Source organism: Pongo pygmaeus, chromosome 3 (assembly GCF_028885625.2).
Source record: "Pongo pygmaeus isolate AG05252 chromosome 3, NHGRI_mPonPyg2-v2.0_pri, whole genome shotgun sequence".
In the NCBI taxonomy this organism is placed as follows: domain Eukaryota; kingdom Metazoa; phylum Chordata; class Mammalia; order Primates; family Hominidae; genus Pongo; species Pongo pygmaeus.
Window position 1 is genome coordinate 41,512,624 of NC_072376.2, and position 14,664 is coordinate 41,527,287.

The following is a 14,664-nucleotide window of genomic DNA, read 5'->3' on the forward strand; positions in this document are numbered from 1 at the left end:
CTTCCTGATGGAATGGTACCATGAATAGCAAGCATGTGTGCTTTATGTGTGAATGTATAAAATACCGTATGAAAATCCTCTTGGACTACATGTCACTCTGAGCTCATCACTGGCTGTCCCTTTCATTCACTAGATCAAATGAATTTCTGGATGATTTTTGGTCACTTTCCTGACAAAACTGAGCATCTTGTATTTGGATATTAAGCATATAACATTTTCCTGATGTTCAGAGACAAGCAGAAAACTCTTAGCTTCAGGGAGTGAAAAGTTATGTATTCAAAGAAACAGAAAAGTATTTACAATGAATCGGAAAGATGCAAAAACCAAGTTAAAACACTTAACAGAGACTTGACATTTATTGTGCAATTTTATCCCCAACAGAACACGTGGCATTCTAGAGGTATATGAGGTAATAAAATCAACACTCCAATTAGAACACCTGAAATAATTGGCTCTAGTAACAAATGTCTCTTATAATTAAAAATATTGAATGTTTAAAAAACTTTTATAACATTTTAAGTTCCTAAAAGAAATGAGCCTAACACTTAAAAAACAACTTACTCTTCTATATAAATTGTTCACAAAAAAATCTTGCTATTCTATATTACACTATGCATTTGTAGTTTTATTAACATATCCCTAGTGGGTATTAACTCTACACAGTACAATCAAATAAAAATTATTCATAGAGAATCAACAAGACTCCAACAATAAAAATATCAGGATCAATGGATTTGTCACAGTTTCTCCACAAGTATTCATCATAGAAAATAGAGTAAAGGCAACTTGGCCCCGGTGTTAGGCTGCTACATGAAGTTCCAGAAAGGAGAGACATAAAGGCAATGCTTAAATTGGGCAGGGTTGGGCTGGACCAGTGACCTTGAAAGCTTCATGACCCACCTCTAGCATGCCCTGTTCCCAAGAAGCACAAGCCAGGACCCTCATGGCCTTGGCATGCTCTTGAACTTAAACACAGCCAAAGGGATGTGAAAGCCAAAACTACAGGAAAGAATCAACAGATTACTGTATTTTCTTACAAAATTTTCACAGCAGTTCTCACAGTGACATCATAAATTAAAACTCTCTCTTCCAAACCAATCAGACTCATCAGCTCTAAAGCTACAAAGACACAAACGTGAAAAGTGAATTGAACGTTGGCTACCTGATGCCCCGGTGCTATTTCTAACATCTAGGAGTTCCCAAAGACTCTCACTTCACTGAGTTCAAATGTTTGCTTTTATCTCCCTGCATTTTTGCACTAGGAACCTATGAGATAAATGTGAACAAACTCGTGATTTTAATTTTAATTTACCTACTTTTTAAAAAAGTTTTCTGGTCTTCATCATAGGATCTTATGTAGGTCAAGCCTTATACAGAAACCTGGGCAGATCCCAGAGGATATATGGTTTGTATGTTCCTACTTAAGTATCGACATACTTTAGAAGTAGTTTTTAGCAATACACAAATATCAACTCTCCCTTGATGGCATAAATAAAACAACAAATCCGTTCCAAAGTGTTGATGGGCTTTGAGAACTGTGCTCCAACTACTGAGGAAGACTGAACTCTTCATTCTGCTTCCTATGCCCAAAGTGATCCTCTTCTTAGCTGAGTACCTTGGGCAGTTTCCTTATCAATACAATGGGGGATAAGAACACTAACAGCCTCATAGGGTAGCTGTGAGGATTAAAATGAGAATGCATTAAAGTACTTATCCAAGTAACTGTCACACAATAACTCAATAGATAGATATTAACTATAGTTACTACTGTTGTTGCAATTAAGTGGTTCTGAATGGGCCCAAATAGTTTTCCAATGTGGCCAGGATACATCTGGCCACTTGTACTGGCCCAATTATTCCAAGAATAAACAGGTTTTCAAATGAGTCTTACTAGCAGACATGCTTTCACTGTAATTTGCGGATCTGTGATTCAATAAAAACACAGCCCTTATATCAGACACCTATAGACAGTTATGAGGAAAATTAATCTGGTCACCATTACTGCAAAGACTTGGTAATTTAGTGCCTTCAGAAGTCAAATTAACCAAGCTGGTCATTAGATGAGGGAAGTCTCAACCTCTCAGTGTTAACCTGCAACTGAACATATTGTGGAGTGTGAAAGTGGTCTCTAATGTATACACAGATCAGTTCAACTTTTACATTTTACATTTAGAAGGCAAATATTGATGGGTTATTATTTTTGCACTCCATGTTGTCTGATGTCAATTCTTCACTCTCCTCTTAAAAAAAAAAAAAAAAAAAAAAAAAACCCAACATAAATAAAAGAACCAGTGCCACTGGCTGACAATGTAACTTTGCAGAGGACTATCCATCCGCTGGGTGACATTTTCCTACATTACTCCAACTGAAGTGGTTATTTTTATCCAGTACTTACATGACTGAAAGAAGCCATCACTATGTTTACAAAAATACATCATAATGATACATACTGCTGTTTAGACACATTTACATTAGAGTTCTGACTCAAGCACTCCATTTGACATGTTTTGCCAAACAGTTTTGGCACGTGTTGCCACATTAAACATACACCAGCAAGACTTGCACCATATGTGCAAAATCATTTTCTATTACATTTCTACAAATCTGTATATATGAGCTGTCAAAAATTAACGCAGATCTGTACTGTGAAATGACATAGCACTGAATGAGGAAAGTTAAACATTTAAATCTTTTCTAAAATTGAAGCTATTATCCATGGATGAGATTTTTAAAAATAATTGAAACCTAAGAAACTCAGGAGGTAGTCAATGGGTATTAGGTTTAGGTTCTAGAGCATAAATTGAAGGATGGAATCTAAATGGGGACCATGGATGTTTGCTTTTCTGAACATATAGTGCACGTTTCATCTTTACCTGATCTGCATCTGTTTTCTGAGAGCAACAGAAGGGAGGCAACAAGCCAGTGAGAGCGGCAGGGGAATGCAGGAATCACAAACTTGTAGATTCCAAGTCTGGGTTATTGCCTAATTGGGGTAAACATCTGATACTGCAAGAATAGTTACTGGACTTAAAAAGAATCCTATCAACATCAGTTACTACTAGTTGATGGGACATGGAGTAGTTGGATCAAATAAAAAATGGTTAATAATTTATCTCTCTTTATAATCCCGAAGGAATCTCTTATGTCAATGTGTCTGTCACTGACAAACGGGATAAGGAACAATGCAGAATACACAATCACCCACTAACTCTACAGCTGTGAAGTAGCTACATATATGTCTCGAATCCCCTCCAAAAGGAGATAACAATTTTCTGCAAATGCTCTAACATTATCCCTACATTCCTAGTGAAGCTTAATGAAACATAAATGGTAACGGTCACCTAAATGCTGTGGTGGAATGAGGAAAACCAAAAAAGTGATGCCTGGGTTCAAGGGCTAGAGGAAATATTTTCAAGTAAATAAGGAAAGTACTTGTAAAATGTTCAAGTGAAACGAGAAAGTAATTGTAAAAGTGAAACGGTTACAGTTTTTCTTGAAAGCGTTTAACAGTAACGTTAAGCCGTGAGATTTTGAACAATACACCGTCAAGAGTCCGTGAGAAATGTGACTTTAGTAACTGCTTGCAAAATACTGGTCCCCTCCACAGGCTCCTGGCCTACACTATCCAATACACATCATTGAGGGTCATCCTGAGCCTAGCTGGAACTGAGCTTGGGGCTTCAGCTCACTGTGAAAAGCCAGCATGATCTTTGTAACAAGATTTTAATTTGGAAAACACAGGACACTTGTCACTTTTTGTACGTATGGCTCTTCTGCTTATGGACCACACCCAGTCACTGACAAAAAAGCCACATTTAGTCTTTGTTGTCAAGCCAGCCCCGTGACCTCCTCCTCTCACCAATTAAGTGGGGGCATAGCTGCATCCTGAGCTGTTTTAACTCAATCTATTTTACACCACCAATGCTAACATGACTCAAGAAGGACTCTAAAAGCTGACATGACTAAGTTTCTTGTGAGAGCAATCTGTCCATTTGCCAGATAAAGACGCAGAAAATCAAATCAAAATAATAAGCAACACCTTCAAGTCTCCAAGGATTTCAACTGAAAGGCTCACAGAGCAATGACAGCATCTGATCTTAGTGAGTGAGCTTTTAATCTGGCTACATAGAGGCCCAATGGGCCTTGCCAAAAAACAAATGAACATCCTTTGTAGGTCCTGATTTAAAGAAGAGGAGACCATGCAAACAACCACTGTGAACTTACGTACATACTAGCTAGCCTTAAAGGTGAAGCTCAAGTAGCAGTGTGGATATGTCCCAAGGAGAGGAGCCAGCAGTGTCCACAATGATGCTGTATCATAGCCTCAGTGGCTGCTAGTGCCTGCGTCAGACGCTAGGCTTGGCTAAAGGAACCCAGCAGTTACACAAACAGTAGAAGTACAGTGGAATATCTCACTCAGGGGCAAAAGTCGCAGGAACATCTCATTCAGGTAGAAGTCGTAGGTCCTAGACCCAGGAGAGGAGTTAGAACTGGCTGTGTGATGCTGAGTATGGAGTCTGTCAGCCTTGTGCAAAAGAGATGCCCAACAATTAGTCTCAACATTCAGAATTTGTTGATGGAGAAACAGCTGATAGAGAAATGATTAACCTGGAATGGGTGCGAGGGAGGAAGAGACCATGTGTAACTTTGGAACAAAGGTGGTGTGCAAACCTGGGACAGCAGCCTTCTCAGGAGATAACAGTGACAGCCAAAACACAGGCTGCTGTCCCCTGCCCTTGCAGCAGTGGTGCAGGTGCGTTGTCATGTACGGCCATGGAGCACGGGTGCAGAAAGTGCTCTCATCAGCCTCAGCGAAGACCAGCACGATAGGGCTCCAAGATGATATCTGGATATGAAGAAATATTCAGGACCCCCAAACTTCCAGAAAAACAAGAAGGGCTAGTCTGTTTTTCTTAAAAGCAGTGATCAAATATTGTTGCTTTAGAAAAACAGAACAATGTATTCAGCAGTAAGGACAACTTAAGGCCAATGAAAAATTAAGTTAAGATGGAGAAACAGATGAGGCTATGGTGGTGTTTTTCTTCTAGCAAAGATGTCATGTTTCAAAGAATCTTATAAGACAGACACTGACTTCTCGGACCTCTAAAAATGCTTTAAGAGGTATCTTTCTTCCTTGGATAGCTGAAGATACTGGTCTCATGGTTGCCGTAAGAACATGGCATTTGCCCATATCATTTCTTTTACTTCCAAATTTTAGCTAATTTGCCCCAAATAGGATTGAATATTAGTTATCCCTATACCATTGAATAGATCTGACAAATTTTAGTTAATTTTCTCAAAACAGGATTGAAATATTAGTTCCCACTACATCACTGAGCAGATCTGACAGATGACCATCTCCATAAACATTAAACTTTTCAATGGATGAATTCTAGTAATACAAAAAAGCTAATAAACAAAAGCTACAGAAAGACCTGTTTCTAGGACTATGTATATAGTGAATGCAAACTAAATATTAAATCTAAAGGACAATTTATGAGTTTATGTTGACAAAAATAGCCCAAAAACCCTTTATCAATGGATGCTCATTAACCTGAATCTCCAACCAATTTTCAAAACCCTTGGTCATGTCTGTAGATGACATTAGTAGCCTTCAATAAACGCTGTCCATTTAGCCCTTTACTCTATACAAAGAATGTAGTAATCTGGACTAGTTTGGTAAAGAAAGCCTCTACTGAGTCCAAACAGGAAGCCCTCAGAAATAATGACTCTAGCACCTCTATAGCATTTGCCAATATGGAAAGGTTCCAAAGATACCACTAATTTCACATATGGAACTCAACAAATTAACCAGGGGATAGTGGGTGGGAGCGGCACAGTGCTGACTTAGCCATAGCTAAGGGGAACATTGGGGAAAAGGAGGCACGGAGGGGATGAAACGTTTTCATCAAGGACAATGGGAAACAAGTTTCACACAAATTCTAAAGATCAGCTCAGCAGAGAAAGACCCTCAAATTTCAGAGCAATTACTGACAAGCCCATTGCATAGTTGTCAGAATGGCCTTGAAGCTGTGTGTATACAATGCCAGAACATCTAGTCAATTGAGCGAATACCATCAGTCACACCACTTGTTTGGTCTTCAGTGCACCAAACAACTAATTGCTTTAAATTTTCATTGTTCTACCCATCACTTTGGCATTGTGTCAACAAAGCCTGATTTAAGGCTATGGAAACTACGGATTTATTAACCTACAAAACTGAGCATTTGAAAATGGTTTTGGATCTTTGGATGTTTCTTGACTAACAATGAAAAACGACTACTGTTTGTAAACTCCAGAGATCAAATAGTGCCTTCTTGATCAACACAGTGGTTTTTAAACAACAGAAAAACAGCTGACCTGTAATTAATCACTGTCTGTAGAAGTTGCCTCTGTTCTCTGGTTTCCTTTTAGTAACAGACATTATTAATGTCAAAATGGTATATGATGTCATCTATCCTATGTCTTTGCCGAGAAATATGAAGTCAAGTCTTTGGAAAACATAAAGACAAACTTATTTGAATTAAGAGAATGTTTGCTTCTTGTCCCTTAACACAACTCTATGTCTCCACCTTCTCCCATGGGCAGAAACACTACCCCAGCCTACCTTGAGGACTATCTCTGCCCAGGTAGCAGAGTTTGAAGATTTCAGAAAGGTAACTAGGAGCTCACCTATTTTTTCACCCTCACCACCTAGCTAGTAATCATTTAAAAATCAGATGTAGTTTTTTCTTTTTATAATATAATATTCCAAAAGTCTGTTGTAGGTGCCATAGACTTCCCAAACAACCCTAAAATGGATTTCTATTTGGGTACTGTGGCAGCTGAGAATGTGTAGAGTATGGCAGAATGACAGGCTTTGGACTCTCAGGTGACAGGAACAGGACATTCACAATTGGAACTCTTGAGAGGACCAGCTGCTACAACAGGAAGATTCTGTCCACTAATCCCCAGATCCATCCTGGGAACTTTTATTGAAGACTTCATCCTGAGAAGCCTGGTGATCGATCCCTTCATAAAATGAGCCACCGTTGTGCAGGAAAGTCCCCACCGCCCGCCCCTGTCGGGCGTGACCGACAGCGTCGCTGAACACTTTGTTTATCTGCTCCTCCGAGGGCATCCACCAATCGGGGTTGGAGGTACAATGCATCCTAATGAATTCTGCAGGAATATACACAACATCAAAAAGAGAGAGAGAGAAAAAAACAGCTGGTTTTTGCAGAAGATGATAGGTCAGGCTGCTCAAACTTTAACAGAAGCTCTATAAGAAAAGCTTTATGGGAAATCCAATGCAATGCCATGATGATGTCACTCATTAGACCCAATTTATTCCATACAAATTTTCTTCTCATGTGCAAAAGTAAAAAAAAAAAATTGCATAAGTAAGAGGGTAATCCCTCTAAGGAACATTTGCTGTTGAAATAAAAGGTAAATTTGATTTGTAAGGCATGGGATGCACCATGTCTGGTGTAAGTCAAGGAGATAGATTTCAAAACCCAAGTTGTTACCTGCTCACATTTTGAGAATGTTACTATCTCCAGAAGCACAGCAAATACCATTAGCATGGTATTCTTTAACCAGCTACTAATCTGAAGATGGAGTACAATAAAATTACAGTCTTAATGACTGAGGAGGTGCCTAAGTGTTAGTTCGGAAAAGGTACCCATGTTCTGAGAATGTTGTGCGATTAGCTATACTTATTTCTGAAAATGTCATTTCTATACATGGGCTGACAAATATTTTTTACATGCTATCTCCTCTAAATATTTAATTTTACCAAAAAGCAATTAACATGCCCGGAAGAGTGAACTGTCGCAGCTGCCTCCAACACAATCACCATATCTTGACTACGTATTTCCCAACCAAAAGCTGGATGGAGGTCCACGCATTGTGGCCCTAAGTGAAAAATGAGCTGGAGACAGCAGTCTCTGGTTAGGCAGCCCGGACTGCATCAGGCGTCAGTGTGACAGTGGCTCCTGCAGTGTTTCCAGAGCAGCAGCACTAGTTCTCTGGGATGTATTTTAATCCATCAGTTCTAATGACTTGCTATAGAAATGTAAAATGTTGAGTAAGAATTTCTGGAAAATGATACAGCAATGAGACCCCTTATTTGGCTCCTTTATAAGCCCAAAGGCAACTCCCTTGAGTACACACAGACAGGACATCGGTCAAGCCCCCAAGCTCAACACTGCCTCTTGGTGAGTAACTCCATCATCTCTGATGATGTCAGGGAATACAGAAAACTATGGCTAGTTTGGCAGGACAGACCCTGGAAATTTCTACCACCTAGTCACTCTGATTAAGTGGAATATTCAGACCAACTACTAGGAGGTGTGCTGGAGCACTTGTGCCTAGTAAATACAGGCATTTTCATCTCAGATGGCTTCCTGAATCGTGGGCCATGTGTGAATAAGCACCTAAGGTTGTCTTGATCTAGGAACCACACATGCCTGCCCCATCCCTTCTGAATCAGAATGTCTGGCGGTAGGTCTAGGCAATCTCAGCTGCTAACAAAAACTACATATGCATCCTAGGCACATAATGTCCAGAATCACCGTGGGAATCTCAGGAGGGAGTGCAGAAGTAGAGTATTCTTTCCAATAACCAGGGCCTTAGCAGTGATAATCCGGCTTTTTTTTTTTACTGTGATTTCCTCACCAGGAATAATTTTTATCCCTATTTGAGTAAATCAATATTAAGTCTTTCCAGCCAATAAAACTGCCACTGAACTGTAGGTTAATATTGAGCTTTTTGATATGGATTTTTCAGGTATGAACAATGTTTTGTTGGCACTATAACACTTCTATTTGTCTAGGTCTGTATTTGCACTTGCTGAATCAACTGGATACCTCCTGATTCCTCCTTCCCACCCCTCTGCCTGGCCTACAATAGTGCAGATCAACTGCAAAGTAATCAGCTATTAATACTGCTGAAGTCGTATTATCTCCGCAGTACATTTAATAGAAGCTTTTTTAACCAAAAGAAAAATGTTTTACTGGGCAAGGTGTATTTTAGCATTAAGGAGAATTAATCCTAAACAAATTGAAGGAGTTGGGCCAAGTATTCTTGAGAAGGTATTAGAAGGGGACACAAACTAGAACTGGAAAGGAGGTCACATTTTACCCATTAAAAAAAATTTCCATGCCTTCCCTTCTTCTGTGTGTTCCCCTATGCTCCAGTTTTGCTGGAGGTGGCCTTCTCTGGCAGCAAAGAAAATCTGAATTTGAAGCGTGAAACATGAGGTGCTATGCGATGCTTATGTACCACTAAGTGAGAACAACAACGCTAAGGCAAACGGAGGTTTTTAAAAGAGCTTCTCAAGACTGAGTAGATGGGCCACATGAAGCCTAGACGTTCTCAGCAGAAAGAAATCAAAATACAGAAGGCTGAACACTTGTACGGGGAGAGCCACAGCCAATGCGGTGAAATGAGATCACAGATGGTGACACTGAGCGGAAGGATGCAGTACCTCGGAGGCATGTTACTTTAACTGGATCCAGAGGGCGTCTTTCGGGACCTGTCTCTCCTGACTGCACTGACCTTTTCCTTTTCCCAAGGCCGCATGAGTACTTAAGCTCATCGGTTGTGAAAACAAATCTGATGAGGTATCGAAGGAGCCGTCTCCCATCTTTCTTTGAAGAATTTACAGCCTCATCCCACTGTTTGCTCGTTATGTAGACAGGATAGTTGTTCAACAGCTGCTTGCTTCCCTGGAAAAGCGAAATATTTTCTCATTACCCACCAAGCCAGCCAGCCAGAAGCAGAAGTGATCTCCATTTCAAAGGCAAACATGCTTTTTAACCAAGTGGCTATGCTGACAATGAACCAGGTATTGAAGTGCGCAAGTAATTGCTCAGACTCAGAAGGGGCACTTTTCAAGTTACATTTGCATTTTCTATAACAAGAGCCAATGAGGTATAATGAACACCTTTGAAAGGGGAGCTATTTATAACTTACATTTTAACAGGTAGGTTAAAATGTGTCAAGATCCAATGACAGGGAACACTATTTAAATCTAACCTGTAACTTTCCTTTTCAGTCTGTTAAAATATGCAAAACTTTGAAGAGTGTGATCAAACAGGTCTCTTCATTCTTTGGTTACTCTGAAGTACTTTTAGAAATGATGCTGGTGATCTATTTTAATAAGGTTTTACTTGTGTTTAATGCACCCAATACTCGGTAGTCACTGCATTACAACAGAAACATTAAAAAGCAAATTTTAAGAAGGGAGAATTGTGGAAACTGAAAAAAAAAAATCACTAATAGTCATGCAAAACAGGTTTCCTCAAATTATAGCTTCTGCAAATGCCACTATGTCAACTCAAAATTTTTCTTACTTTTCACCTTCATAATTTATGTCTGCTATAAAATTCCCGGACTAAATAGCTGCAGTGGGACTAATTACGGGAATTTCCGTAACATTCATAAGCCATGTTTAATCAACTGCACCTACACAACCATTACTTTAGTTCTGGTTGTCCATAAAATTCTACAGTCCAGGACAAATTAATTAACCCATGATCTTAGTTTTAATGTACTCCTTCCCCAGTAATTAAGGTGTACAAAACAAAGAAGGGAAAACTCATTCATTTTACAACTCAGCAAATTTACTACAGGTTATAAATTTGGCACCATTTGGATCTGATAGAGTTTTATTTCAAAAAGTGCTCTGTTGAGTTGAACACTGAGAAGGGGAAACGGCACAGGAACCAACAAGAGGGAGGCAGCCCGATGCGGCTAGGAAACTGGCACTGAGTTCTGCGCGTGGAGACTCATCACGGCAGCATTCACACTCTCCTCAATGAGCAACAGCAAGATGTGGTTTCCTTTCCTAAGGAAGGCAACTGAGGCACCTAGTTTGTGCTCTGAATTTAGTCAGGCTGGGTTTGAATTGAATCTTGGTTCTGTGTCTTATTAGACTAACTTGAGCAAGTTACTTCAAGTTGTTGGACCAAAGTTTCCCTATCTGTACAACTGAAAGGAACTGAATTATCATGAGTACAAGATGTGACCATTTGGGAGCATGAGCCAAGCCTTGGCTGGGTACAGTGGTGGACCCTGTGTATAAGAGACAATCAAAAGATGGGCAGGGGCCCAGAGCTCCCAAAAAGTCCTTCAGCCCCGGTTGCTGTTTCATTGCAGGAGGTGAGAGACGGAGGTCTGAATCAAGTCTGTGCAGGGCAGAGAGAGGTGGGAGTGAAAGCTGTCAAATCGAGGGGGCCAGGCAACCAATTCCATGGGCCAGGGTATGTACAGGAGACTGAGGAAGCAAGATAATCCCCAGGTCAACCAGTGGTGTCTTTCACAAAAATGAGGAACAGAGACTACAGCTGGGAGGAAAGCAGCAGCAGGGAAAATAAATCCATTGCTTCCCAAGCACTGAGAGGAATGGGCTCCTAAGGGCTCTGAAGGGTTGACCCCCGGCCCTCAGGGAGGCTGGGTGGGCCGGAAGGGGGGTGAAATTCGGGGGCTGCCTGACTCAAAACCACTCACTGTGTCACCAGTACTTTTGTGGAGGAAGCTTAAAGCTTAGTAACTGTCACAGTTTATTGAGCAACTGATGACCAGCCCGAAGCACCTGCCCCAAGCACTTTGCACACTTCCCTCCTTTCTCCTCACAGGTGGAGGTACTAGGTCTATTCCACAGCTGGGCTCTGGGTTCAGCCTTGGGCAGGTGACTTTTCTAAACTTTGCTCCTTTCTGTTAAAATACAGATGATAATCCCAGCTTGGTGGTTGTGGTGAGGAGACCAGCTGTCTCCCACTAGAAGAAAAGCTTATGAGGGCTGGGACTGTTACCTGTTTGTTCAATGCCAGACTCTCAGGGTGGCATTGCAGGTGCAATAAACATTTGCTGAATGGCTTGATGCAGTAGAGCACCGGCCTCTGTGGCTGGCACACAGCAGGCACCCTGTAATGGTGGCTACAATGAAGAATTCTTACTTTTTTTTAACCACTGAATATAAATTCGCAAAGTTAAAGAACTTTAAGGAGAGCAACATAGATGAGGAGCCACTAAAAAGGAGACTTCTACCATCCTTAATTTAAAAAATGAGACTTCCACCATCCTCTTAGTTATGGTCCCTGTAAATATTCGTCAGCCTTAGAAAAGACTGTCTAGCTGCTTTTTAAGCTGTTTATTTGACACCATATAAGCTGTTTATTTGACACCATATAATTTTTAAAAGCTGTTTTGCTCAAGAGAGTGAGCTTACCTGGTAAGTCAGGATTACAGCTCTATCTTACCAAGGAGGTCAAATCCATTTCCAAGGCCTCACAACTCAAAGGGATGGGGCTGGGGATGCCATCCTCAAGTTCAGAGTTCACCCTGTAAGTGATGCTTTACTGTGACCCTGAAAATGGTCTATTTCAAGATGGGATGGACTAGTGATCTGGCAGCTGACAATCCAGGAAAGGAGCTTTCTCAAAACCTTTGAAAAAATCCACTGAATGCAGCAGCTCTACATAAAATGTTGGTCTCATAAAATGTAGGAATACCATTTGGAGGTAATTTTCATCAAGAAAAAGGGAAAGAAAGAGAAAGTAATTTATAGCCCAAAGCACAATTCAGAATGCTCTCCGGGTTATGGATGAGATTTATAAACCTGTTTTAGCATAGTTAACAGAAGTAAAATATGATAAATAATAAAAACGAGAAAATGCTCGTGTGCCTGAAATGACAATATAAAGAGTCATAATGATGATGAGTCATAAAGTTTAAGTAGTCCTATGTAGATATTTCCCCTATCTTTTCATTTTTGTAGAATTCTGGTTGTATATTTTCTTCAGTTAGCTACCCAAAGGTTATTAAACATTGACCTATTGTTGAGTCACTGAAAAAAAAAACAAAACAAATCACCCTTAATTAATGGGTTACTTAAGAGTCATCGTCAAATGGAAGATATAGGTGTACATTTACTGTTAAGCAAGGTAACTAGTTCTGAATTAGACTTATGAACAGTGTGCCACACAGGCACAAAGCAGGGGTGTGGCAGTAAGGGAGAGCTTCCTGGAGGAAGTGGGCTTTTCAGCTATGCTTTTTGTATGACAGTAATGTCAAGTTAGGAAATATGGACTTAGTTCTAGGGAGCAAAGGATTTTAAGCATACATTTACTTTGGATCTGTAATTCGGAAAAAACAAACCAACAAACAAACAAAAAAACAACTTTCCAGTGTGGAGAATAGAGAAGAAAGAAGCTGCTGCAATAGTCAGGTGAGAGTCAACCTAGGAAAAGAGAGACAGTTCAACATGGCTGTAGAATTCTTAGACGTAGAAAATGAGGGGGTCAGTGATGTGTCAGAAACTTCTACCTGGGGTTGGTGGGGACTTTACTGAAAACAGGAGGAATTGCAGATAGGTATTCAGAACAGGTGTGGTGAGATCAAGCAGTGTATGGGCAAACCACTGTGGGCCAGGCAGTTGGCACAGTGGTCTACAATGAAGCCACAGGGACTGGTGCTCTAGGTATGCATGTGGGACTTGTTAACACACATGTAGTGAATGTTATAAGAAAGATAACTGGGCACAGGCTCATGCCTGTAATCCCAACACTTTGGGAGGCTGAGGCAGGAGAATCACTTGAGCTCAGGAGTTCGAGACCAGCCTGGGCAACATAGTGACACCCTATCTCTATAAAAACTAAAAGTTAGCTGGGCGTGGTGGTGCACACCAGTAGTCTGCGCTATTTGCAAGGCTGAGGTGGGAGGATCACCTGAGCCTGGGAGGTCGAAGATGCAGTGAGCCATGATCACGCCACTATACTCAAGCCTGGGCAAGAAAGCGAGATCCTGTCTCAAAAATAAATAAACAAATAAATAGGAAACTTAACTGATGAGAAAACGCAATAGAAAGAGAGAAAAAGACGAAGCGTGAACTCTGGAGAACAGTGGATGGAAAAACTCATGAAGGCGTCATAGGAAGACGGGTAAGGAACCAGAAGAAAGTACTGACACTAAGGCTAAGGACAAGAGAGAGCACGGAGGAGGAGAGGTGAGGGTCTGGGGTGACCAGAGTGGAAAAAGGGTCACTGGACCAGACAACTGGAGAGTCACCAGGGGCCTCTTGCAGAAAACTCTGGTAGCGGTGGAAGTGAAGCCAGATTACAGCGTGGAAGAGCAAATGGAAATTAAAAGAGAGAAGATAATGAATACAGACCAGCTTTTCAAATGTTTAATCATTAAAAAAATGAGATCCCCATTCAGCAATCATGAATTGAGTGTCTTCTATGACACTAGAGATGAGACCTGGGCCCAACTTTCTAGAAGCAAGATGTGCTGTAGTGTAGAATGAAGGTGCTGACCCAGGATACTTTGGGAGCCTGGAAGGAGATGGAAGTAGAAAGGAAGGCAATGATGGCAGAAGAGAAGGAGAATCCAAGGAAGGCTTATTTTTAGGCTGGGGGAAACCTGAGAGCTTCCCCAGGGGATTCTCATGGGGACTGTCCATGGTTCTCACGTCTTGTATCAAAGTCATATATTCAAAACTGAGCCTTGAACATCTTGTAAGTATGTACCATCTTTATTACTATTAAAACACATCATTTCTTCTACAGATTGGGAGAGACTGTGGTTTCTTCCATTTAAGTCCAGGTGAAAAAAATAACCCATGTCCAAGGGCCCGGACACCTGGAAAATGCCTATCTACACACCGGAGAACCGTGCCCA

At 40.7% G+C, this 14,664-nt stretch overlaps 1 protein-coding gene across 2 annotated transcripts in view; it reads right to left on the reverse strand.

The window, feature by feature from the left end:
* Positions 1-337: 337 nt before the first annotated feature.
* The window catches only part of BEND4 (BEN domain containing 4), a 41,772-nt gene continuing 27,445 nt past the window's right edge, over positions 338-14,664 (reverse strand). Inside the window, exons 5-6 of one of the 2 annotated variants that reach the window (XM_054485731.2) lie at positions 9,470-9,710; positions 338-7,161 (exon numbers count right to left, since the gene is read on the reverse strand). In XM_054485731.2, the coding sequence (XP_054341706.1) occupies positions 6,944-7,161; positions 9,470-9,710 (459 nt within the window). In that variant the 3' untranslated portion in view covers positions 338-6,943. The remainder of the gene's footprint in view (positions 7,162-9,469; positions 9,711-14,664) is intronic. The other variant, XM_054485732.2, reaches the window with a different exon arrangement.